The 27387-nt window shown below is 43.4% G+C and overlaps 1 protein-coding gene across 1 annotated transcript in view; it reads right to left on the reverse strand.

The window, feature by feature from the left end:
- Positions 1–3703: 3703 nt before the first annotated feature.
- The window catches only part of HS6ST1 (heparan sulfate 6-O-sulfotransferase 1), a 187028-nt gene continuing 163344 nt past the window's right edge, over positions 3704–27387 (reverse strand). The window contains exon 2 of the mRNA XM_051626527.1: positions 3704–10503. Within this exon, the coding sequence (XP_051482487.1) occupies positions 9795–10503 (709 nt within the window). The 3' untranslated portion in view covers positions 3704–9794. The remainder of the gene's footprint in view (positions 10504–27387) is intronic.

Raw genomic sequence — 27387 nt, forward strand, 5'->3', positions numbered from 1 at the left:
GTTTATAAATTCTCATTTGGCATCAAAATATTTGAGATCAAGGAAACAAAAGGAAACATGATCAGTAGAAACACGTACGGAAGTGGTATGCAAAACACCTGAGCACTCACTAATTGGGCTGCAAGCTCCTGTTTAGAAAACAATGTCTGGCAATAATGACAGGACCCCAAAGAAAGGGCTGTGTGGAAGTTATTTAGTCTCTCACAAAGGCCATATGATTTAGCCATGTTGTCGCTGCCTATGCCAAAAAATGGGTGACTGATTACCACGTTTTCAATTCAGTATCGGGTATCCAGCCTGAATTAAACAGATTAGGCCACGTGGCATCTCTTTACATAACCAGTAAGTGTAACATTCGGTTTAAGCCAACAGAAAGAAGGAGCTTTTAAACTGAATCCAGCAAGAACAAAAATATATTAAAGCAGCACAAACTAAATGTTTATTATTCAACACTATTAGTCATTTATTGCACAAACATCTGGAATCCATAACCACAGCCTGACCGAACAATACTATCAATTGGGAGAGCAAAATAAAGACATAAGTTTGTTAGACACCTGCAAAGAAAGCACTGCTACAGCTCATCGATCCCGAACTCCTACAGGAAAGGTACTCAACTTTTCCCTTGCACTGTTGGCTGGGTATTGATTCAAAAGTTTTGGTATCCCTGTTCTGCAGCCCCCTGTGCAAGAGGCACAAGATATGGCATGTCCTCCATCACTGGGGAGAAACCTTCTGGGAAGCAGAACTAAGGAGTTGGCAAGAGTGAGGCAGGGACATGAAAACACTCAGAGTAAAAAAACCCCAATTTTTCAGAAGAGCATCACCAAAGAGAGAAATCAGTAAAATCACACGGGGCAGAGAATTTCTAAGACCTAAGAAAACGTATGACATACCAAAACACCTGAATATACGACACTATGGTCTGATTAATATTAATAGAGACTGACAATTTTATTAATTCTAGGCTTACATATCATGCTGGCAAAATACAAACATGTATGGTTTCTCTTCCAAGCCACTTACTTCCCAGATAAAGGGTGCAGGGCTTTGCTAGTGAAGCCTTCCTAACCTGCAACCTTAACTGTTTTAACAGATAAACAGCAATGGTCTATTAAATTTTGTTCCATTCATTAATGTTTCATTAACTACCCATTTTAATTTGAAGTGTATTAAATAATAACTATACTAAAGCTCAAACTGCTTCTCCGTTTACCCTACAACATATTTTTTTAGTATATGTATGAACTGTCAGCTCCACTGAAGTAGAGAAGTACATCATCAGGCGTTACAAAGTCCAACGCACAGGGCCCTCCTGAACTCTGCCCACTTTTACAAAATCCTTAGAAATACGCAGTTATTGCGATTATACATAACGCTGGAATCTCCATCCCTTGTTCTGCTCTTTGACAAAGAGGCTGTTCAGCATGATGTGGACCCACACACAAATCCTCAACAAGGAAAACCTGTGCTACCCAAAGATCAATCAATGCAGGAAACCCCCGGCATTACGGTGTTAAAGCAGACTTGCTCTGCTTTCCGTCCTTCTGGAGACAGTGGAAAGGCGTATTAAACAGTTAAAATAATTCCGTGTGAGTGCCTGGGCCAAAGAAACAAAACACAACCCTCTGACAAGAGCTCAGCACCACCTCGTCCGATATGGCAGCGCCAAGATCAGCTTTTCCATTCAGGAAGAGCAGTCAGGGGCTGCTTATTGTTAGGGTAACAGCAGGATGTAAAGGAGGGCACTTTCTAATTAACTTGAGGCAGCCCATCTCCCAGCAGCAGTGCTGGATAGTGTAAAACGACCAAGTAGAACAGGAACAGGAACATCCTGGACTCGAGCATAAGGAAACTGAACAATCATCAGCGTGACCAGCAGGAAGAAGAAAGCCTCTGGAGATTCTCCCCTCAGTTAGGAAGTTCTCAGCTTCTTACAACCCTCCCTTCGGAATCCTTCCCGCTTCTTTCCCCTTCCCACACCAGTTCTTACAAAAGAAGCCTTCCTTCCACCTGCTGGCTACCTGTCCTGCCTCGCTTCCCCTGGAGCCTTCCAGAAGCGAGAGGGAGGAAGAACCATATTCAAGAGGGTGAAGTAAAACCATGTGCCGATGAAAGCACCTTACCTGCACTGCCTCCGTGTCCACGAGGAGCACTGTACGTCCAGGCGTCCGTCCAGCAGCACAAGCCGTGTCCCCAGCCCGGCTCCAGCACCTTCACGCTCTGGAAGGCCCAGCGGCCCCCGCCGCGCCCTGCTCCCCGCCGCGGGCCCGCCCGGCTCAGGCGGCGAGGCTCCCTGGGGCCTCCGCCGCTTACTGGGAAAGTACACAAACGGCAGGAGGGGGCTCAGCTGCTCCCCAGAGCCCTTTCCGAGGGGCACCAGAGAAGCCACGCGCCCAAACCCCAGAGAAACCTTCAGAGCCCGTCCCGGAGGAGCCGGGAAGCCGCGGCCTCGCCGCTCAGGGCCCAGCTCCCCGCCGGAGCACATGGGAGCGCGGGGCGCGGCAGCTCCGCCCTTCCCCGCCCGCACCGCTGCACTCGGCAGCCCGGTGGGCTCGGGCGGGCTCCGCCAGCGGGCTAGGAGGGGCCAGGAGGGGCCAGGGCGGGAGGCGAGGCCCGGGCCGCCGTGTCTGTCAGGGCGGCGAGCGGCCGGGCGCGAGCGGCGCGCGGGGCGGGAGCGGCTGCTGCGCGGGGCCGAGCAGGGGCTGCTTCGTGTTGGGAGGAAAACGAGATTGATAAAAGCCCGGCGCCTGGGGAGCGGGAGTCCCCCTCCAGCAGCGGCGGCGGATGGGAGGTTCGGAGCTCGAGGGCTCCGGGCCCCGGCAGCGCCGGGTGGAGGGTCCTGCCGCAGGCTGGGGGAGCGGCTGGGAGGGCTGGGCTTCCCCTCGAGCCGAGAGCGGTGCCGTCCTCACCCCAGCCTTTGCCTCGGTGAGTAAGGACAGCGGGGAAACCTCGGCATGTTCCTGCTGGTGGCACCTTGTACATCTTACCTGGCTGGGCCTCCTGTCACTGGAGGGGGGTCACCTCCACAGGAGGAGGGGGAAAAGCAGCAATGCCGGGATGGCTCCTGCCCCGCGCCCAGCGTGTATATATGGTGGAAACTGAAGTGTAATGATGATGGGGTAAAATAACGGCAGTAGTATTCACTGCAGTTGCATAAACCTGTAGCTATTCTCACTGCAGTTTCTGTAAAGTACTTGAATCACGGCTTTCTTCTCCCCTAACTTACTAACTTTCACAATATAAAAACCAGACACACAGCTTATTTAATTTCTGTAACTAGAGAACGGTTTCACAAACCACATTTGGTCAAAAAACTTGTGACTACGAAACAAAAAAGTTAATTATAATTTAACATTTGACATGACAACCACCATTTATTTCCTGCAAATTGTTCGTTGCAGTGACCAAACCAGAAAACCAAGAGGAGCATACAGTATTAAAGGTAATTAATTTGAAAATACGATAGGGTTTAGGAGGTTCAGGGGCTTTTTGTAACGTTGGCTTAAGTGTAACAATTCGAATTAACAGACTGCAGTTTCTGCTTGAGTATTTCTGTGTTAGGAGTCTGGTGTTTTAGTAGAACAACAAATATTATCCATGAACTCCAGCAGCAGCTTTATCTCTCAGTCACGTAGGAAGGCAAGACATCCCACTGAAACAGCACCCATAGGCCAATGCAAGGACAACACACGTGGCATGCTCAGTTTTAGGGTTTATTTCATCTGCTAACATTCATTCTTACCTAGACAAAAGCAATTAGATGATTATTATTTTTTTAAATCCAATTTTTCTTGTGGAATAAAAGAAAAAACCTTTTAACACTCTTTGTAACTATTTTTTTTTGTAAGATGGTATAAATAAATATATAAAACATTGTTTCTTGGCTCAAGTTAAACAGTTGCCTTTTATTTTTTGTTGTCTTTAAGTTCCCAAAGTGGAAAAAAAAAAGTGCAAACCATACACATTCAGCCCAATGGAATGACACCAGCCACAATCACTTTCAGAGAAGCCCAATCTGTTTGATGGAAGATGGAAGGCAGGTGGGGGCACAGCTGTAATTTTTTAGCCTCAGTTACACAACTCCTAGAAGAACTGAGTTCCTTGGTAGATAAAGCACAAAAGAAAGGGGGGAGGGAGAAAAATAAAAGTCCTGCCTGCATTGCCCTTTCCCTTCCCTGTGCAGATTGCATGCCAGAGAGGGAAGAGGAGACAATATAACCAAAGCCTGACAAAAATGCTAATGAAAAATAAATTCAGATACTGGTAAGGATGGTGAGAAATCCTGTGGCTGCTGTGTGTCTGGAAGACTACATGCAAACACAGAGGAACCTCTGGGGATTTTTGTCTTTTTCTTATGAAAAAAAAGCTCAAAAGGGGCAATAAAAATAAGTTAAATCATATTCCAATATGTACAAAACAAATCATGCTCAGTAAACCTTTTGAATATAAAATTATTCATTATAGTACAACTCTCCCACTCCAGTCTGCAGAATTGACACCTGGGGGAAATTGGGGAGGAGGAACTAGGAGGCTTTGAGGGAAGAGACAGACACATTTGCAAACATTGGGTTGTGGTTTTTTTCAGCTTGCATGGCTCAAAATTACAAAGAAAGCCACCTGCAGCTGAGATAATACAGGCTTTAATTCCCACGTGCGTATCAGGACTGCAGTCACCTTGGCAGAACTCCTGCAGATGAGGCAACGTACAGGGTCACGGAGAGCTCAGAGTGTGTGTGCTGCTCGCTGCTTTACCTGAGCTGCTGCTAACTGCCCCGTGCCTTCAGAGCTCGGCTGCATTTGCCTCTGCCACTGGAACGTGATCTGCTAATGTTAGTGAAAACAAGAACAAAAAGGTAACACAGCCAGCCCTGCAATTTGAATCCAGCAGGCAGTGTGAGTTGCATTCCAAGCTATAGCCCTGGAAATGCAGTATTTAGCATAGTCTGTGTTGCAAATTTCTGTCATGCTGCCTATTTTGGTGACATCTGGAAAATTCTACGGGATGGGAGGGGATCTCAGTAACTCCAAACATTGGTTAGAAGCTAGAGAAGCTTTCATCCCCAGGATATAAACCTAGGTCAGACCTGGCTCTGTAATGTCAGTCGCTCCCTTCTGTGGCTGTTCATTGGTTTATTTGAAGTGATCTGATGGGCTGAAAGTGAAAGCTTCCTAATTGACTTGTGTCCCTACTGCTGCTGTGCTGGTCCTGCTCTCTTGCTTGTGCCCTCAGCAACTGCACAGCACTTTCTGCTCCTACAGGACAGCCCTGGGAGAGAGGATTCAAAAGCTCGTTGGGACCTTCCTTATGCTGCTTCCATTGCTGTCCCAATTTTGTAAGGGGCTGTGGTGTGCAAAAACATCAATGTGAAGTGCTCCCCATTTATTCCAAAATGTTGGGCAGAAATGCACACTGAGCTTTTGCTGAGTATTCTTTTTGTTGATGACTTTGAATGCCATGATAGCCTAGGTCTGCAACCCTACCTGGCAGTCCTGCATTATGTGACCTGGGTAGGGTACAAGGTGGCATATGACTGCCTGAGAAGCTTTGGAGGAGCAGGCAGACTCCTTCAACAGAGCCAGCTGGGATGAGACAAATCAGCAGTAAAAAGTTTTCTTTGGCAACACCACCTACCACGCAGTTGAAGTTAACACTGATCAGGTAACTAAAAGCATGACCTCCTCTTCCTTCTTAGCACAGCACTGTGTTTGGAGGAACAGGAAAGCTGGAATGGAGTCTGGTGGGGAATTCCCGCTCGGAGCATCACCTTCATTTGCAGATGTGCAAGGGTAAGCACAGTGTCCGATGGCAGAGGCTAAAAGCCATCCTCTTCACCCTTGTACCAGGCAACTGCCTGACCAAAATGTTCACTGTCCTGGTTTAAGCCAGGATGAAGCCAATGTCAAACCGTGACACATTAATATTGCTGAGTGTATAAACCCTTAGAAATACCTTACACAGCCTCAGCCTTTGTAAAGGCTTTCCATAAGGTGTCCCTGGTGCCACGGCAGAAACACTGTGGGATGGACAAGCATCTGCCTGGGTAAAATCTGGATTCAAAGGGAACAGCCTCACCAACTCCAGTTAAGGGGAGCAAGAGTTGCAGTCCTACATCTGCCCTCACTATACACAGCACTCACTTATCCTGACCTGGATCATGATGCATTGACAGGCCCCATGAGCAAACACTTCAGGTAGTGAAGAAGGTCTCAGTGTATCTGGAAATCAGAGGAAAAACATTTTGGAAGAAAAGGGCAGATATATAACATGAATGTACTATCTGGCCACTACTTCTGCTGAAGTGCCTTAAAGTCATTTTTCTCCATTCAATTTAAAACTACACATACATTTTCCATGTTATCGTAGCAACAGTACTACATAGAAAAGAAATTGTACCACTTCAAACTGTAGTACATAGAAATCACAAAAAACTACATTCATTTAATGTTAAAAATGTTCCCTTAAACCCACTAAAAGATAGTGCCAGGTATGTTCTGCAGCCCATGCTCTGGCACACAGCACTTTCAGTAAGTTAAAGCATGGCTTACAGCCACAAACAGACCAGCCTGGCAGCCAGGGTGAGCAATGGCTTTTGGGTAATTCTCTTAATTTCTAGTACTTATAATCTGTTTCAAAGTGCCTTATACTTCTCATACCTTGGAGTACCTCTACAGTGTGTAAATTTGTTATTCCAAATGAACTGGTGAAGAAACTGAGGCATTTGCTGGGTGCAGAATTTGAATCTAGAAATCTCTGCCTCAGTGCTAAGGTGAGGTCAGCACTCCTTTTGTGGGTTGAAGTGAAGCTGTTAACAAGACAGTTTTCAAGATAGTTTCATTTCCTCCTGATTGTTACTGTAAGATATTACAAAGAAAATGTTAGAACAAGGTCTTCTACTGACATGCTTCTAGAGTCAGAGGCTGCCTCTGATTTAGAGAATCCTGTAGATAGAACCATCGAAATCCAATTAGTAACTCAGAGCCCAGAACACATGAACAACTCAGGCACGCCAGGGCAAATAATGTTATCAGTCCTAATCATACACAGTCCTGTTCACTGTCTCCCTTTGGTAGATGAGAGCAGAATTTGGCTTTCAGTACAGAACGGCTCTCAGGAATCAGTGCATATGCAGCCCTGCCTGGGAATTCACCACATGGGCCTGCCAGAGCTGGGCTGGTGGGCACCTCGACTGCAGAGGAGCTGCAGTAACCATTTGTGCACTACGGATGCACAGTGACAAAGCCTTTGGGTAAAGCTGGGAACCGTGCGTATACAACAGTTGCTGTTAATATCTTGTCTATTGGTTTTGTGGTTAAACAGCCTGTAAAATCGAATTTTAAAACCATAAATGTTTTTTTTACTTACAGCACCACAAGTGCTAGGACCTAGCTCCTCTCAGTCTTGGAACTCAGAGGTGAGTAAATGTATTTGTAATACCTTCTGCCCCTAAGCCACAACTGAAAATTGCTTCGTTTTGCTTCCTACTTTTCAGCTAGAAGGAAATGTTTACGGCCAGGCTACACATCTCTGGGAACAGTGGCCATTTTGTGGCAGAAGGACTGACAGAACCTTGAAAGACAGCAACATCGCTAGCACATATTGGTACCAGCTGAATGAAGAGGTAACAATGTCCCACTGTGCTTGTAGAAGAATGAGTGTGCTTGTGCCCTCTGCAGCACCAGAATGCAGACCCAATCTGAAATCAATAGGACAGCCTTTGACTTCAGTGGACTTTGGATCAGGGCTGTAGCAGGGTTGTATTTAAGCCCAAAGTGCTGTTTGTATTTTCTGTTCTTAAGTTTTTAGTCATCTTTACTCTTCTGGAGAAGAACATCTCCGAAACCGAGGTGTATCAGCAGGGGTGCACATGGAAGAAACAAGGCAGCTCCTTTGCTTAAGGCAGCCCCTCCTTTGCAAATCTCAGACTGAATCTGAAACTGTTGGAAACAGTGTTCAGAGACAGAGAGAGAAATAAAATAGAAAATAAGCTAGCACTTCAGTGGATTTGTGTGATGGGAAAGGAACACTGTAAAAATGACATGCTGAAGTTGAATGCATCAGCTCTCTGCCTCTCCGCTGGCAATTTCAAGGCCATATTTGATCTGCAGTTAACATGGCCTTTTAAAATCAAATCATATTCCATTTGGTTCACAGTTTACCCTAAACAATAGCTGGTTCAGGTCTTACAGGCTGATTAATAACAGGGTGAGACATAAAACGGGCAAAACCTGCTTCATTTCCATGCTTCCAGACAAAGAAAGAAGTGCTTGCAGCAGCAATAAAATAAGCCATACTTTAATTTGGTGAGTGGGAAGCGGAATTAGAGAAGTCATTGTTCTATGACTCAAAAGTCAGTAAGCAAAACCTGGTTAGACTGTCACCACACTGGAGGATTAAACTTACATGAGTCCCTGAAAAACAGCATTGAAAGAGAAAGGGTTCTGCTTTGAAAGTGGTCTGAGACTAAAAAAACCTTATTCATGATTTCCCTTTCCAGTTTTATGAACACAGCTTGTTCATTTAAAGTTAGAGCTCCAGAACAGGCACTCTGCCAAAAGACAGTGTTCACTGTCTCACAATTAATTCAGACCTATAGTCAGAAATTTTCACAGCTCTGGAAGAGAGCCCCATCCTGTTCCCACTTAAATCAGGTCTAGTGACTTCACTGGAAGCAGGCTGATGCCCATTATCTTTTGATAAAAGCAAGTAAAAATAACTGAAAAAAATACAGATACAGGTACATCAGTATGCTTGGTCTAGTTCAGCATTTCACATAGCAATAAACAAAACAAAATCACCCCCTTGTCATGTTGCCATTAAGAACTGATTATTTGCAGAGTTTTCCCTGGAACTTGTGCAGCCTTACGAGGAAGTATTGCTAATTAAATTCTTCTTCCTGTTTTTTAACATGGAGAATTGGGGTCTCATGTGCTGTTAACATGTAATCTTGATGATGGCATAAGCAGCAGATGTGGAGGGTAACAGGATGGCATGTGAGTGCACGTTTGAGCCCACATGGAATTTAATTGGCTTAATTTATTTTGCCACCTGCCCGTGAAACAAATCTGGGAATTATATGCATGAATTCCCTCTTATTTTTATGATACGATGAAGTTCCAAATATATATGCAATATCAGTGAAATGCATCAAAACTACTGTGCTAAGTAGGTATCCTAACCACAGTCAATATGCTTTAATGTTTGTCATCCTCTGATGTTTTTCTTCCTTTATTTTTATGGTGTTCTACTTTCTGGCAGTGACTGCCCTTGCCCTCAGACCACCACCTGCCAGGATAGCACATCCTCAACTTGGCCACGGTTACAATTTACTCAAAAGGATTGCAATTCCCATCCCACCTCCAAAAAACACCCACAAAAGAAAACCTCCATTTCCTTGTTTTTTAATTATGCATCTTTATATCATTATGCTCAGGGGATAAACAGATTTTTAAAATCCTACTTCTGCCATTTGTGTTTGAATCGTAAAGATAAGAAACCTTCTTTTGCATTTGGCCTTAAAAGGGGGTAACTGCATTTTTCTCTGGTGCAATTTTTCTCTCCGCTTTATAATGTTGACCCTTTTTTATTTTTATGTATTTATTTTATGTTTTTTTAAGAATCTTAACGGTCTTGTAAGAAACAGTAAAAAGACCCTACGCTTAAGGAAGCAATCTATCTTCTGTTTTACAGACTTGCTTTTAAATAAAATACCTTTTGTTGTTTTTGTAATTTTACTTCCATGATCTTTTATATGGAAACCCTAGAGTATCATTAATATAAAAGTCTGCCTAGGCTACCACTTCTCTATAATATGGCTCATGTAGTCCTCAGTGGGCAAGCGTCCTTGCTCTTCGGTCTCTTCCTTGGGAAGTGCTTCATTGGACCGGTGAAGAAGCCGCTCTTCCCGATTCTTTATCCTCTGCTCCATCCTCTCCAGCTGCCGTTTGTACTGGTAGCGCTGTTGGAAGAGGTCCTTTGCATAGTCATAGAGCTGCATGTCCAAGTCATTGAGCTCCTCAATCCTCCGGATGGTGTCATTGTCCACTTCCACCCCTCCTGCCCTGGTACTGTTGTACTGCATAAAGGGCCGGATGAATTTCAGATTAAAAGTTCTCTCAAAGAGATACTGAGTCTTTCTCTGGAACTCTGTCAGGCCGAAGAAGGCCATGTCTTTGAGGTTCTTTTTTGCGCTCTCCAGCAGGATCTGTGCTCGCTTGTTCTCTGGGATGAAAGACATGTTGTAACAGCCCACTAAGCTTAAGTCTGCCAACATCCTCACTTGGCGGTTGTTGGCCAAGTTATATGGGCAGTCCATGAACTCCTGCAGCGTGCAGCCTGACCAGTCTGTGCCTTCATAGCATGATGGCAGCTCTTCAGGAGTTGGTGTCCTGCCATCACACATGTGCAAGGAGGTCTTCCAAGTAGCACCTCGTTGGACATGACGCCATTCACTGAGGTAACGAGATACAGGGTCTCTCAGCAGTGTGATGTAGTAAAATTTTCTACAAGAAGAAGAGAAAATAAAATAAATATTCTGCTAGTAACAAGAAAGAAGCTTGGTAAGCTGACATCATGCAGATATCAAAAAGACAAGAGTGAATCAACATCATAGCATCCATTCCACTGCTGGACTGATCTTGCACTGAGTAGCAGGATAACACCACAGGAACATAACTGAAAAATAACAGGAAGTCAGGAATGCAATATGCTTTTGTAGAAAGAGAAGGCATGAGTTGACAACCAGCAGTAGCAGCAATAGTTCATTCTCATTTCAGCTAATCTGCTATCAGTTAGAATAAATTTAAGGCACACTTTGGATACAGGAGACTAAAAAGGGTGAAAAAGCAACACAATCAGGAGGAACACACATAGTGACGTGGGCATTCCTGCTCTTCCAAGTATAATGAAGTCCCCAACAATATAAGCAGTCCCTTGCACTGAAAACACTACAGCTGTCTTGTACAAAGAGACCCTCCAGCTTCAGCCCACCTTGAGCCTGGATAAAGTTCTGGGACTGACAGTGATGGCAGTCTGCCATGACCCTCTCCAGACAGAGGGAAACGGGCCTTTTTTTCCTTAGCTTCCAGTAGCTTGGGACTGTGGTGTCTCCAAGTGTTTCTAGAACAAGGAAATACCTTCTCTAGTTGCTAAAGCTGGCAGGGAATTAAATCCACATGTGCTTCCAGCACATGGAGCTGTGTGACACTGCACAAATGGAAGCACCTGGCTTTGGCAGGGTAATTCATGGATACTGCTGGAAAACACTTCATATGGGGGTGGTGGTGGATTAATTTCCCCACCAGAAATGCATCTTTGGAATGCTGCTACTGCTTGCTGCTCTGCTGGCAGGGCCTGGAAGAGCTGAATGTGATGGCCATTATGAGGGCACTACAGAGTTGAGAAATAAAAGAAAAAAAATCTGCTTTGTCAAATATGAACACACCCATATTTTCCTAGCATCCTCAGTATTTTTCTTTCTAGTAGTAACCTAAATTACTGTAGTAAGAGTAATTTAGGTAAATACATCAAAGACATTGCTTGGGAAATCTGATGTTAAAGAATGTTTGCTTTCTCAATTAGCTTGATGAAGGGTTGTTCCAAAGCAGTACATTTTGATCTTTCCAACAATGGCAACTGGTGTCCACTCTGACTTCAACTCCTCTCCTGCTTTCTGCCTTCAGAACTAGGGCTGGTAGAAACATTGGCTATTTTTGGAAAATTTTCCATCTTCCTTCATAGCAGGGGTTATCATGCTGTCTAGTAACACTGTCTGGTACTGTCTGTGTACAGGGACAGGGGAGAAAGAAGAGGAGCAGAGTGCAGAAGAGAAACACTTCCCTTCAATTTACTTCTTTTTACTTCATTTACATTGCAGCCTGTAGGGATTCAACTACCCAGATTGAGATGCGCTATGATTTATACTGACACTGCGAAGAAACCTCTAACAGATGGGGATAAAATATGACAGTGGAAGGAAAAGGAAAGCAGTGACAAATGCCAGATGTTCAAGTGACAGACTTCGATGCTAAACGCTACCAGCACTTTTTGACCTATGAACTGCAGCGGACTTTTTATTTAGAGCAATGTAATAATAGGATCACAGAACGGTTTGGTTTGGAAGGGACCTTAAAGATCACGTAGTTCTAGCCCCCCTGCATGGACAGGAACACCTCCCACTACACCAGGTTGCTCAGAGCCCCATCCAACCTGCCCTTGAACACTTCCAGGGATGGGGCTTCCACAGTTTCCCTGGGCAACCTGGGCCAGGGTCTCACCACCCTCACAGTGAAGATTTTCTTACTAATACCCAATCTAAATCTCCCCTCTTTCAGTTTGAAACCATTCTCCCTTGTCCTCTCACTCCATGCCCTTGCAAAAAATCCCTCCCCAGCTTTCCTGAACCCCCTTCATGTACTGAAAGGTGCTATAAGGTTGCCCCGGAGACTTCTCCAGGCTGATCAATCCAGCTCTCCAAAAGTTTCATTTTTCCTGAAGCTGGTTAAAGTAAATCATTATTATATGGGTTACAGAAGCAACTAGAAGTTACACCTAAGATGCCCCAGACAGCTACTGAAGTGTTCTAAAAAGCTCATTTCAAAAGTGTAGTCTTCTCCTAGACCAGATAGTTGCACTCAATATTGCCTCATAAAAAACCAAACAGCCCCAGTTTGGTCATGCAATGCCAAGTCTCACTGGCCTTCCTGGAGTTACCAAGTTTGAATAAGAAAAACGGACAGTCTAGTTAGAAAGATATTTCTTGTGTTTTTCTTCCCCTGTGAAGCTGGGCAGAACAGCATTACTGCAGGCTCTACTACATAGTGTTGTGATCGCCAGGAGGACAAAGACGAGCAGAGACCAAAGTCACATCTCTGCCTTTCCTTCTATCATTGTCCTGGGTGGTCCCAATGTGAAAATCCACCTGAAACTCCCTGGGCCATTTGCAACTTCAGCATTGCAACTTGGATCTACATGCAAGCTGCACAGTTTTGTCTGTGGAAAGAATCACTAGCATGTTTTATTAAACAGAGCAAAATGAAATAATGTTTTTGAAAAACAACCCTGTATTAGAATTGCAGTTTCAGGGAGAAAAAAAATCCAGTACTGGAAAGGAAGGGCAGCCTAGCAGTTGTACTACACAAATGAATCCAAGAAACCTGAGTGTAAGTACCCCTTCTGTCAAAATTAGCCTATGAGCCCCAGACAAATCTCTCTCTGCCTCTGTTTCCCTTGTGTGAAGGGCTGACAATGTCTCCTTTGTTTATTCTGGATTCAAAACATAGCATCTTCTGGAGCTGGAATGTCTCCTTCAATGATTATGCAAAGCCCCTGTTTCAGCATGGATTGAGGTCAGAGGACAGTAGTTAACTTGAGGCATGTTTTCAAGACACAGGCATCAGGGGCACTGTTGCCTTACAGGATTCCCACCCCAGACTGCTGGCCCAGTCTTACATATCAGCACAAAGCAGCCTTAGTTTTGCCAGCAAAGGTTTTACTTGTGTGGTTTTGTTTCTTTTTTTTTCTCTTTTTTTTCTTTTTTTTTGACAGGGCCATGCTGCAAATGCAGTCACTGAGCAGATCGAGGTTAAAATAATCCTTTGTTGCAGACTGAAGCCCCCATTTAGTAATATTCTGCCTTAATTCCTGTCAGCATGTTCCTCAGCTAATGAAGGGGAAATGAAACCCTTCTTCCCCTACAAAACCAATTTCTTCTCTTTTGGTAGTAGCACAATTCTGATAAAGTGACAGATTTAAAATATGATGCTATTATCTTTCTTTAGTTCATTACCATTTATTCTTTCCTACAATCCTATTTGATAAACCCTTCTTACTTCCCACTGCTGGTCTCTAAAATCTGCCGAGAACTGCTCGTTTGACTGTGCAATCCCCTATTCCTCACCGTGCTTCCCTTCCTAAAAGCCAAAATATCTTACTTTTTATTTCTACAGGTTATTCACTGAGCTTCCAAGCATCCCTCACAGGAAAAGCAAAATTTGTAGCAAGTCCTTGTCTACTGTCATGGCCTTCCATCAGATAACAAGCAAAATTAGGATAGCCACTTCCAATCATACATGCTTCATCCTGCCTGCCAGGAGGGGGAAGAAGAAGGAAGCTGCATAGGTCAGTTCCAACCATATAACCCCAATCTGTCAAAGCAACATGTCCTCAAGCTACAATTTTTCTACTGCTAAAGAAAAAACAATAAAAAAATCTTCCTATGTCCTTGCTGAATTCACTGAGCTGAACAGGGTGTCTGCCAGCTTGCAGGAATGAGAAACACTCTGTTTTGTTTAAAAGAAGTAGTAATGTCAAATTTGTGGCTGATTAAAGGCATCCTTCTGAGCCAAGCCCATGTATTAGGCACTCCTCAAATAATTTGCAAGGGTCCTTATTCAGCTCATACTGGCTCTCACTGCAAATGGTTTATTACTAAAACAGCCAGTGAATTTGCCACCTGCCAGCAAAATGAAAAGGTGCACATACCCTGACGTTAGCCTGCAGGGACCAGGGACCCCTTCTATCATCACTTAAACTCTCACCTTACAGAGACAATTAAGGGGATTACTACGTACCGGTTATCTCCACTGAAAACGGACAGTGTCCCCTACAGGAGCAGTTTCAGTGCTGACTTACCGGTAATGGCAAGTAAAGGTGAGTCAGGCACCTCTAATGAAGGATGAGCTGAGAATGTGTCAGATGAATATTTACAAGGAATTTATAGTGCCATTATAAAGTCATTCTACATGAAACCTACAGGTAACAGATATATTAAAATCTGTTTTACCCTTCTGCACAGAGCCACATAATGGCCTTCTGCTATGGTGGGAAACACTGGGGTGCAGAACACTCTCCAGCCAACCTCAGCACTTGCTTCAGTAAAAGTTGCCTCCTGCCTTCTTTACCAGACATACACCAAACCCTTGCTTACCACTTTTAAAGCCCAAACTTGGGAAGACTCCATCTATTTCCATTTTTTTAACTCCACAGTCATATTTCTTGCATAACAAAACACACTCTCAGTTAGAGATTGGAATTTAATATATGTACAATGATTACTTCCTTTGGTAGCAAATAGCCCTAATTTTTCCCAGTCTATTTCCTCTCATCTGGTGTTCATTTAGACTCTTCCTGTATTTCACAAACAATAAACTTTCAGCCCTTTAAAAGTAATGGAAAATGAAAGCAAACCGCAAGCAAACAAATAAACAAGCCTCTTCTGTCTCCTATGTTTAAATAAAGGTTGCCACACAAAACCACAAAAAGCCAAGAAACTTAATAGCAAATTCAACCCTCTGGTACTCACTGTGTAAACATCTACATCAACTTTTCTATTTTCCAGTAAATGAGGGGGGTGTCCTTACAGCAAGTCTGTGCTTGCTTTGGTCACTGGGTTTGTTTTGCACCGTTGTGTTTGTTTTGCCTGATGGTTTCTGCTCTTGGGACTCTGCTGTATCAAGAGCATGTTTTGAAAAGTAACCACTAGGCAGGGTCTGCTCACCCCCCAGATCTTCACCTAGGGTCTCTTCCTAGGTCCCCATGGCCATGCTGCTGACAGCCCACTGGGAGCTAACCCCTAAAAACAACCCCTGGATTGTTTCAAGAGTTGGAGGCGGAAGAGAATGATCTTGTACTATAGACCAATTGTCATGCTTTTATACTGAACGGAAAAATGAAACTCACAGATTCTCTCAGATGGATGCAATACAAAGCACAGGATTCCAAATACATAAAGGTGGGTTTCAGCAGGTAAAATTGGGTATTTCAGTCCAGATACCTCTTCTTGTGAAGGAAGAGGGTTGGAGGCTGGATCTTTTAGCAGGACTTCAAGTGTGTTATATCTATTATATATACACTTAACAATACCAATACTATTTAACAATTAGTTAGAAAAATAATTTAACTGTGTGTGGACATGCATGAAAAGCCACACCTCTCTTCTTCCTCTGTGTATTTCATAAAACATGCAGGACCCTGAATGCTTCACAATCCTGTCTAATGCAGCCTTTCAACACTGGCTGCAGTGCCAGCAAGTGAGTGTGAAGCTCTCTGTGTGTGTGTGCCTGTGTGTACCTCACACAACCCACCCTTCCTGCAGAGGCAGTAGAAAAGATAAGAGAAGCTGACAGTGAAGAAGGAGACAAAAGAGCAAGCAGCAGCTCAGGCACTTCACAGAGGAACATCTACCCAGAACTGCAAACACACTCCCCTCTTGGTCTTGGCAAGACACACACAGGCTCTGAGCCACAGCTTTGAAAATTCCCCACGGAGTCAAACACAATTGCAAGGGCCTTCTCCAGTCTGGTGGGGAAGAAGGAAAAGATCAACTTGTGTGCTCAATCCAGACACCCTGCAGCAATCCAGCCTCGACTGTGGAAGTAATGGGAGTGATGATGCTGTATGTCTGCACGTGCCTCTGCTCACACAGTGGCTGCAGGGCACTAACAACTCCATGGACGAGGTCTCTATTTCAAGTTGACCTACAAAGACAGGTAGGCCTACAATTATGTACATATTCCTTTTACACAGATGATCCTTCTGAATTGTATTGGCAAAGGCTGCAGAGCTAGAGTGGAGGTACAAAGGATGTAAATCACTCCCAAAGTGAAACCACGGTTTGTCAGAAAGCTGGGAGGACACATGTAGCCTTGATACCCACCTTGGGAGTGGCAGTGTGATACTGTTCCATACTGATATATATGGTATTACAAGAGAGCAGTTTATGTCTGGAATCAAATGCAGCATCAAGATGGGTAATGTTTGGTATTAATTCCTCTGTAACCATCAGAAATGCACACTTCCAGGACCATTATGCCCATCAATGAAATGGGGGTACACCTTCACCTTAGATCTGTGTTGTGCAGCACTGATACTTGCTGTGTTCCTCATACATTTACACACTCAGCCCCACTTCAGATTTTTTAGCAATATACTAACAGGCTTCTATCCAGAAAAAAGTATGGTCCTGTCACCTTTACGTGTCATGACTTTTATATCCAATTAGCAGAACAGACACAGACTATGAGTTTTAACAACATTTCTGCTTTTCAAGAAAATGGAGTTGCCATGTAAGTACAAGAATTTCCTGTTGCACCGTCTCTTGCAAACAAGTTAATCTAAAAAAAGATGCATTACATGTTATGAAACTTAGGATTGAACCGCCAGTTCATTTTTCAAAATGACAGATGAGATGAAAATTGGCCAAAGACTTGGAAAAAAAGAAGTGGAGGTCAGGGTGAGAGGAGCAGATGGGGGCAGAGAGGAAGGCATTCCAGAGCCCTCTGGAGCCTTTGAATCCTCTGGGACCCATTTAAAGCTTACATTACTTGCACTGTTTATAAACAAGTGCTTTCTTTTGCCATCATAACCTTCCTCATATCAAGCCTTAGGAAGTGTTGACTGCTGTCTTCTGCTGAAGCAAGGCACCAAAACTGATGGCAAGTTACAAATCAAACCCCTTTGATTTATTACCTTTCAAAAGTTTCAGGAGGTTTGTTATGATTCCTAAGTGACCTTAGTAAACCCTGCTAATCAATAGCACATCTAAATGCTGAGGGACTGCAATGGAAAGTTTCACTGCCAGAAGGATTACATCAGTGCTGGTCGAGGAGAGTGAAATGTGGGCTGCATGTTTCTAGTCTTTGTATTCTTTTGCTTTCATTATTGGCCCTGCTGTCATAAAGGTAGGAAATTTCAGGATGAAAAAGCAATGCCATTCTCTGTAAGAAACTTTTCACTCCCTTCACTTATGTATGTGCTTTATGCAGAGAATTTAATTGTTATGGATTTTAGTATTACACAAAATAGATACAGTAGTAACACTGCAGCCATATTTACTGCTAAATAATTGTTAGCAGGGTACCATACCCACTTTTTTTTTGTTTCTCCTTGTATATTTAGGCACATTAGAGTAAAACAGGAAACAAACCCCCAAAGAAGAGGAATGAGACATTTGTAGTGAGACACTGAACTTTTCACCTCGGTCTCACAGACCAATTTGCACTGGTAGCATAAGACAGCAGTTTTCACCCTTTCACTAGATAGTTTAAGTGGAAAACATGAGGGTCTCGTTCTAGCTCCAGGGGGTAAGTGCTGTCCCCTAATAAACTGCCAGTGCCAGCTGCCATCTCACCAGGGAAGCTGAACTTAAACCATCAGGACAGAGATGCACTGGTACTGCAAGGAAACCTGCACAGCTTTGTACTGTCTGTGCCCTGGGAAGAGAGAGAATGCCAGGGATTCAGCCTCCCCAGGTGTCAAGATCGATACAATGAATAAAACAATTTTACATAATAAAGCAGGATTTCTGCATTTGATTCCTGCACACTTCAGGACACAGAAGAAAGAATGATCTGGATATTGCTACACAGAAAAAAGAAAACCATAAAGAAGTTGAAATAGTGTGAAGACAAAGTAGAAATAATATACAATATGCAAAGATATTTTATCTGAATTGGCTGCAAACAATGCAGATGGGCTGGAATTTGCATTTTCTTTTGAATTGCAAGCCAGTTTCTCTTCCAAATCACAGGAGCTCCATGGGCAGTGAGACTCAAGAAAGATTCAAGAAAAGTGTAACAATATGATAGGCAGTATGTCTCCTTGAAGAAGATTAAATTATAAGGAAACCATACAGGAAGATTAAAGAAGCAGGAGCCAGAGGAGCAGATATTGATTGCTTCTGCAGGACAATTGAATTCTTCAGCAACTGCCTGCCTCAGCCAAAAGGGAGGCAATGCTTGTGTCAGGCAGCTGCAACTGCAACACAGACACCCGTGAGTTGCTTGTGGATCAATCTTGTTCCAATCAAGAATTGATGGATGGATACTTTTATTGATCAAAGTGGGAAGACTCAGGAAACAGAATCGAGATGCACAGAATTTTGAAACTAGATTGACATGCTGTGGACACAGAAGTAAACATTAGAACTTTCAACCAGCCAGAAACAGGAAAACACAAAGAGTAGCACAGCCCATTCTTGGGAGGTCCACAGAGCAAGTAGCTTCAAGAACTGCTTTCCAAAGAGCTCCTCTGTGTGCTGCCTGTGAGACACGCAGGGCTGCTGGCCAAGGGGAACGCCTAGTGCCTGGCAAAGCAAATCCATATGAACTACATGCTGTCACTCACCTCATGGCATGAAACAGAGGAGTTGTATTAATGGCATTTACCCAGTTCCTTCTTTAAATTAGTGCTGGGAGAGGTTCCCACACTGCTTCTTTTCTTGTGAATACTCATATGAGTGGCTCATAAAGAGTACCAAAGCTCCCTCTTCTCAATTAGCTGACTCTCCCTTGCTCAGGAATAGCAGATGCTGTCAAGCAACAAATAAATAATCCTCAAGAAAGCAGAGCAACTAATCAGTCACTTTTACATTTAAGATCACTTGGAGTTGCCATTGCCTTATACTGTTTTTCTAATTAATTGCACTGGAATGCACTTAAGCAAGCCCTGGATCAAAGAATCAGCCGCAGAGATTGAAATAAATCCTGTCTGTGTTGCTAATGCCTTGGAAATGGATGACTTACTGAGCATGCAAAATCCTGGGTACCAAAGGTTTAAAACTACAGATAGTGAAGACACTTTCAAAACAATAGATTTAAGAATAAAAAAGAAAAAGCTCCCCTCATTTCCACTTAAAGGACAGTTAAACAAAGGCAATTGTTTAACTAATTTTTTTGTGAAGTTTGTGTATCTTAAGTTCCTTATTCTCCACTTTCCTGTCACCAGAAGCTGCAACGGTGTCAATTTTCATTGCAGCAAAACTTTATCATCATTACAAATTGCTGTTCTGTAAATTCACTTTTATGAAGGGTTAAAATATTTTCAAAATAAGGATAAATGAATAAAAATGACTGGGGATGGATGTGTTACCAGTTAAATAAATCACTTTCTCTTCTGGCATGAGTCCATCTCTCTCTCTCTCATGGTTTAGTATATCATCAGAAAACCTTTGATTGATTTACAATTTAGTAATCCAGCCATTATTATCCATAATTCTACAATAAACCACGCCACTTAATGTGGCTGTTACAGATGTTCAGAAGTTCATTCCTTGCCTTGTAAGAAGTGATATCTAGAGAGCAGCTGCAGACACCAGGATTAGATGGGGAAGAATAAAATGTGTCTTCAGCAAAGGAAAACATCCCATTTTTGTATAACAATGCCCTGTCTTTAAGGCTGAAAGACATGCTGCCAACCTGGCTGCATCTAGGTTCAAACATTGAACACCAACTATCTATATGTATCCATGCACCCTCCTTGCCAGCTGGCAGGAGTAATAAGATGCCTGGCTTCTGTCTAAAACACGTTATTTCCTGGGAAATCAAGACATTAATAAAATTAACAAATCCATCAAAGGTTAGGCAGTGAAGAGCAGCTGATCTCACCCAGACCAAGAAATCCAGGTTGCAGTGCATTCTGCATGTGGCACAGCACCCAGAGTCAGACCCAAGGAAGTGGGGCTGAGGCAGCCAGGAAGAGCTGCAGCCTGAGAGAGGTTTATTATTTATGCTGGTGCAATAACCAATACCAGCCCTTCCTGAAAGCACAACTGGAGACTTCATTACTAATGTTGTCACAAATTACTTATCTGAAAACAGTAGGTTAATTCATGGTTTCAACTTATTTTGCTTGAGCCTGAAAACAACTCAGCATGAGCTGGCCTGCAATTAACACTTCTGTTAATGCTGTTTCTTAAAGAAAAGGAAAATACGTAACACACAAAGTACAGGGTGCAGATATTTTATACCAAACAGCACTAGTGCTCTCTGCCAGCCTCCAAAGCCACAGTTCATTTAAAGCAGGTATAAAGCAGAACTACCCAACAGGATTTGTCAGTGCGATGGTCTAGGTCACAGAAACAATTTCTCTCCTAAGTGAATCACCATACCAAGGAACCTAACAAAGCCTGCAGAATTCATTAGCTGAGCAGTGCTGGAAAGGTCTCCTCCAAATCCAACAATGATCCGTCTAGGCCAGCCAGTATCCTGTCTCTGACAGTGACCTGTCCCAGGAGCTGCCAAGAGAGGTGCAAGGAATAGTAAAGCTAGTTCTAATTAGAGGAATCTTCTTGTTTCCTCTTAGCTGCACTCAACAGGATCACAAATCAGATTTGTGGTTTGAGTTTTCAGAAGGACATTTGAGCTTTCAGAACTTCAACAACGACAGGATTTCTCTGTTGGGTGATCCTTCACATCAACAGATTAGGAGGGTTAAGAGTTCACAAATCTGTGCAAATGTGAAGTCTAATGAAGTATCAAGAGGCTATTTCATAGTGAAAAACTCCTGGACTTTGAAGAATCATAAAATCAGAGAATCACAGAATGATTTGGGTTGGAAGGGACCTTAAAGATCATCTAGTACCAATCCCCTGCATGGGCAGGGACACCTCCCACCAGCCCAGGTTGCTCCAAGCCCCATCCAACCTGCCCTTCAACACTGCCAGGGATGGGGCAGCCACAGCTTCCCTGGGCGACCTGGGCCAGGGTCTCACCACCCTCATAGTGAAGAATTTCTTCCTAATGTCCAACCTAAATTTCACCTCCTTCAGTTTAAAGCCATTACCCCTTGTCTCACTACAGGCCCTTGTAAAAAGTTCCTCCCCAGCTTTCTTGTAGGCCTCCTCCAGATACTGGAAGATGCACTAAGCTCTCCCTGGAACCTTCTCTTTTCCAAGCTGAATAACCCTAACTTTCTCACCCTGTCTTTGTAGGAGAGGTGCTCCAGCCCAGGGATATCATGCTCTAACAAACCATGTGTTCTTCTGCTTTTAAGGGTGGTGAATGAGATCCCTCACCCTGTGGCTAGCAGGAGCACTCACACCTACCAGAAAAGTGGCAATGTGTTGAATGTGATTTTGAAAAGCAGCTCTGATTTATGTGCTTGAAAGTGTATGTTGCAATTCCCCAAACCACTGCTTTCAACTCAGAAAAACCTTTTGCATCCCTCCAAAGAAAGTGCACAGTGGGACTATTCCTCATGCTTCTGTTGTCACCTGGGAATACCCCCCAACAACCCAGCTCTAAGGGAAAATCCATCTCTCACAAAGCCTGGCCCAGCTCCCACTAGATGGCACCTCCCTGCTGTGGAATGGCACCTGAAGCCTGGGAAGCAGAAAGAGGAAGCTCTCCTTAGGACAATATTTTTCTTCCTTTCTCATGGGATTTGTTGTTTTACATGTTAAGGCCATGAGTGCCATTTCTTCTGACTGGGCTGGAGGCAGCAGTGGCAGCGGGTCGCCTGACAGGATGGCACAGCCAGCTACAGGAGTCGGCATCAGCACAGCCTCCCCAGACACAATTCCTCTTCCAGAGGGACTTAAGTACTTGCCACTGGTATTTACACTTCCAATTTAATAGCATAAATTCACTGCTTACACAAACATTGGAGAAGAGAAGGCTCCAGGGAGACCTTAAAGCACCTTCCAGTGCTCTAAGGGGCGACAGGAAAGCTGGGGAGGGACTTTTGACAAGGGTGTGTAGCAAGAGGACAAGGGGGAATGGATTAAAACTGTAAGAGGGGAGATTTAGATGACGCATTAGGAGAGAATTCTTCACTGTGAGGGTGGTTAGACTCTGGCCCAGGTTGCCCAGGGAAGCTGTGGCTGCCCCATCCCTGGCAGTGTTGAAGGGCAGGTTGGATGGGGCTTGGAGCAACCTGGGCTGGTGGGAGGTGTCCCTGCCCATGCAGGGGGGGTTGGATCTAGATGATTTTTAAGGTCCCTTCCAACCCAAACCATTCAATGGTTCTGTGACTGCACATGAAGTGGCCCTGGCCTGAAAGGTGCTGCTGCATGCCTAACCACAGAGCACCGGGTCTTGCAATGAGAGATTACAATTCTGTACCTGTTGAGCCTTTTCCTTAAGTCTTTGCCTCAGGCTTGACTACAAAACTTCACCTCCAAAATGTTTGCACGGGTTTTTTTCTCCCTTATAAGCTTAGGTTACATGGAAACATTTTGCTGGCCTAGCTCTACAGTGAGAAGTAAATAATAAAAGAACATTTTCAGCCAAACAGCAATGCCAGCAAAAAGTTGTGGGTAGCTATAAATACAGTTGTGGGTACAGCTTATACTACCCAGGGAAATGGGTTAAGTTACAGAGGCAGAGGAATGCTTGCCACTGTGAGTTCTCTTCCAAAAGGGGTTTATCAGCACAGCTTTACTGAAATAATCACATTTTGAATGTAGACATGTGCTTAGTCTCTCTGTCAAAACAGTTATCACAGCAAAAAAGTTTCTTGTGTTTGGTAAATTTTAAAATAAGAATGTGGCAAACTACATCCCTAGAGCATGCTGTGATAAGTCTCTGCCCACTGGGATCTGCTGGACTAGGGCCAGTAGTTATTTCAGAGACCCTTGCAAACTGCTGAGCTTGGAGAAGCTTTCAGTCCCAACCAACCTGGGATGGATGAGAGCTGGTGATCTTGCTGTAAGAGGTTCCATATCCCACAGCCCTGAGTCATTCAATCCCCTGACTATCTCTTCAAATTAGAATTTATCTTTTCTTTAATTATTTTGCCAATGGGAGCTGGAGGATAGCAGGGTCATTGCAATCAGCTTCTTTGAATGTTCTTTGAGATTTCAGCTTGGCATGTTTAATTTTTTCATCCCCAAGAGAGGGTGTGTACAAAACAAAAGATCTGGAAAGTGTTTGGCATCACAGGAACTGCCAGCACTGCTTCCTTTGTTTATGTCAGTTAGCCTGACGACATTTTTTACCATCAATTAGGTCAAGCACAGAAAAGCTGAATCTCTCAGTTGCCTGTGGGACACAGGTATTGGAGTTCAAATTGTTGGTTTTTCTGAGAAGCTGGGCTGAAGCTGCTTGTGCATCCTGTTATTCCAGTCAGCCTAGAGACAAGTGCCAGAGCTGGCATGAAAGGCATGTATCAGAGACAGAGAAAACCAAAGGTAAATTCCTCACAGTCCATGCTTGGGCTTGGTGTACCTGTTACTACATGTGCATTCTCCTTATGCCAGACACAACAAAGACAGAAGCAGCCATAGGGAGGGGCAAAAAGGGGATTGCTGATACAGAAATCTAATACTGAAAAAATTGGTACAGAGAAGATTCACAACATTCACTCTGGGAAGACAAGGTCCTCCTGCTGGAGAATTCCCTGAAGGGAGGAACAGTAGCAATAAATTTGAAAAAGAAAAAAAAAAACCAATCACATGATCTATATTTTAAAGTGAAAAATATTACCAGATGCAATTACATTAATGATTGCAAGATCTAACAGAAGCATATTTATATTTATTAACTCAGTCCACACTTTACTACCTCAGGAGACCAGCTGTTCCTGGAATACAGGGCAGCAAAATACAAACTACATCTTACTTCTATTTGATCAAAACCTTTTGGAAGTTTCAATAATCTGGTTGTTAACATCTCTTAGGTGATAATTAGGCTCTTGGGGCAGCAAACATTGTTTGGGAGAGAAAATGCACTGTGGAAACATAAGTAGTGGAGTCTTCTGTCTTGCTGAAGTGTCAGTTATTCCACTACATAAAAAAAGGCAGACAAGGGCAAAATGAGGCCATTTTCAAACAGAGACTCATTTTGCCTGTGTGTATCAACAATCAGCAGATGCTCACCTCTGTGTAAACTGTTTACTTTAGGTTTTGCTCATTTCTTGCAACACATGTTTTAACCAAGAGATTTTAGCCCTTGTGCACTGTGGCTGACCAGGACTGCTCTCTGGAAAACAGACACTGAATGGTTTTTCCATCACTGTTTGACAGCTGCTTGGTAGCAGGTATGAGCTGGGGCAGAGCAGCCATTTTTCCCAATTCCTGTCCTTCCAAGCAGGGTCTCCAGTCTACTCCTGGCCTCCTGACAGGGCAGGTGTCTCTGTGCAAGGGATGGTCCAGAGCCTCAAACTGCAGCACAAGGCTTCAGGGAACTTTGGGAGGTGCTGGGAAGAGCTGGAATCTCTCAATGAGATGAAGCCTGTTAGCAGGGCAGCTGCAGAACAATATTCTCCATCTGTCCCAGGAGGGCACTAAATTAACAGCAGAGGCACTGACTTAACTTCCTTTCTGTTATTGCTAGGGGACCTATTTCCCTGTGACTGGACAGGAAGAGACTTAATAACCAGAACTGGGAATTTCTGTATATTTTTTGGTCCAACATGTATCTGTCCTTCAAGTCCTTCCCTCTCTCTGTATGCTGTGCCTGGTTTTGGTCTCCTCCATCCTGCAAGGCACAGCTCACCTCCTCTGGACAAAAACTTGAAGATTTCACTCTTGTGAGTTAATTATGATCCATGGCAGAGAGCTCTACATTATGGAAGTGTCTGCTCTCTCTCCATGCCTCTGGGAAGTTACACTATTTCCGAAGAGCTGTAATTCAGCTTGAAATCAGCAGATGTAGCCTCCAGCTCTTGGAACCACACAAACACTATTTCCCTACTCTCTGCAAATGTAACCGACGTGCTTGGTCTCTGCCCACGCTGCCAGGGAAGCCTCAGCCATGTGCACAGGAGCAGGAAAAGTCTCCTGCTGTCTGTGTCTCCTAACCAAACCATTCCTGTTCATTCAGATGAAGTCAGTGGAGGTGTAGCTACATCAGTTGTCTCGCTCAGCTTTATTTCTCCTTATCACTGAAGGACTGGAGAGACCTATATTATTTTGCTTTGAAAGATATACAAGGCAGCTGACTTCCATTGACAAAAACTTGAAAGCCAAGAATAATGCAGGTATCAAAATCATGCTTCAAATGCTCCCTGTTTGAGCACTAGTCTGGCAGTACCTCACTGCTGAGGGTATGGAAGTGAGAGCTCCTGCAGGGGCTGGAGAAAGCCACTCTTCCATGACTCATCAGCCATCCCTCCAGTGAAAAGGGATATAGTGACAGGATTAGTCATAAAAATTGTAACTGTAACCAAAAGCAAGAATAACATAGAGGAAAAAAAAGGGAAGAGGATGGGAAATCGCACTGGTCAGAAAACACTCAACACTAGCTTTCAATTCTGAAACTTTTTGCAAGTAACTCAACTCCAGCTACGTGACTCTGGGTATGTATATATATTCCATCTCATAATCAGAATTAAATGCAGTTCCTCAATCTGATGAATAGTAGCTATATTTTCCTTGTTATATATGTTATATATCTCATATATATTATACAGTGCTTCAAACACATAGGAAGATTCCCCTTGTTGCCATATTTGTGAGACAATCCTTCATACTGCTGCACAGGTCAAAAAAAGTACATGCTTAAGTCCATTACAAAATGAGATGGCTTTCCTGAATGGGACCTGAAATTCCACCTGAGCTGAAGCTACTTATCTAGCAAAACCCAAGCATATTTAATGCAGTACTTGGAAAACAATGGCATTATATTTTGTGAGGAATTCACATAAACTTCTGAGTGGGTTTTTCTCATCCTAGCATACTCAGTCTCAGAAACAAGGGAGATTATTTCCATCTAAGAATAAAATACCTATTAATTCCATGAACAAAACTCTGTGGATGAGGCTTCTGATGGCACTTAAAGAAACTGGGAGCGAAAAGTGCCTTACAAAGAGACGTGCCTTGTCTCATTCTCATCATCTAGGAGTCTGTAAAGGCTGCTGAGTCCTGAGATAGGGCACTAAAGATGGTTGATGGCAGATTTATGAATCACACTCTGATTTTTTAACCTGAAGAACCTTCAATATCTCTTACTACCCTCTCACTTCATGAGAAAGTTACTGGTTGTCCTTGACAACAGATAGCTCCACCTGCAATTTTGTTCATCTCCACTGAATACAGGGCTTTTCTTTAAGCACAGTTTCTCATCTGCCTAGACCTTAAGGATTAGCAAATATTCTGGGAGAAAAACTCTGCATTATTCAGATAACAGGACAGAGAGGACAAGGAAGGAAGAGAAGTGAAGCTTGAGATGAGTTGTGATTAAATTTGTTAACTTTTAATTTTATTAAATATATTAGATTAAATTTGCAAAATTGCTTAGAGTATTGAATGGATCAGCCTTGAGTTCACCATCATATCAGTCTGGTTGTAAAACAAAGGGCTTCCCTTTTGAAGAGATAAAAAAATACTAAGACATTTTCTCTTTTAAGAGCAGTTTGTGCAAGGAGGGGATGTTCGGGCTTATAAAAGACAGAACTAATTATCTTTATGGTGAATATTTGAGGTGAGGTTAGGTGCATATTTTCATAATCCAAAACATTTCTTTTTAGACTCATACCTACTATAATCCTACTTTTTCTTTATGTGGATAGGGTTTTCACAGGTCTTACTTTAAAAACTGCATTAACTCAAAATGAGAAATGGGAAGTTTTCAAATCATTACCATTAATATGGATCAATGACAAACAAACCTGGCCTTGATGAAAGCTGGAAGCTGAACACCTCAGAGGCCAATTGTCACTTTCAATACATG

The sequence above is a fragment of the Apus apus genome, chromosome 8, assembly GCF_020740795.1.
Source record: "Apus apus isolate bApuApu2 chromosome 8, bApuApu2.pri.cur, whole genome shotgun sequence".
Classification (NCBI taxonomy): Eukaryota; Metazoa; Chordata; class Aves; order Apodiformes; family Apodidae; genus Apus; species Apus apus.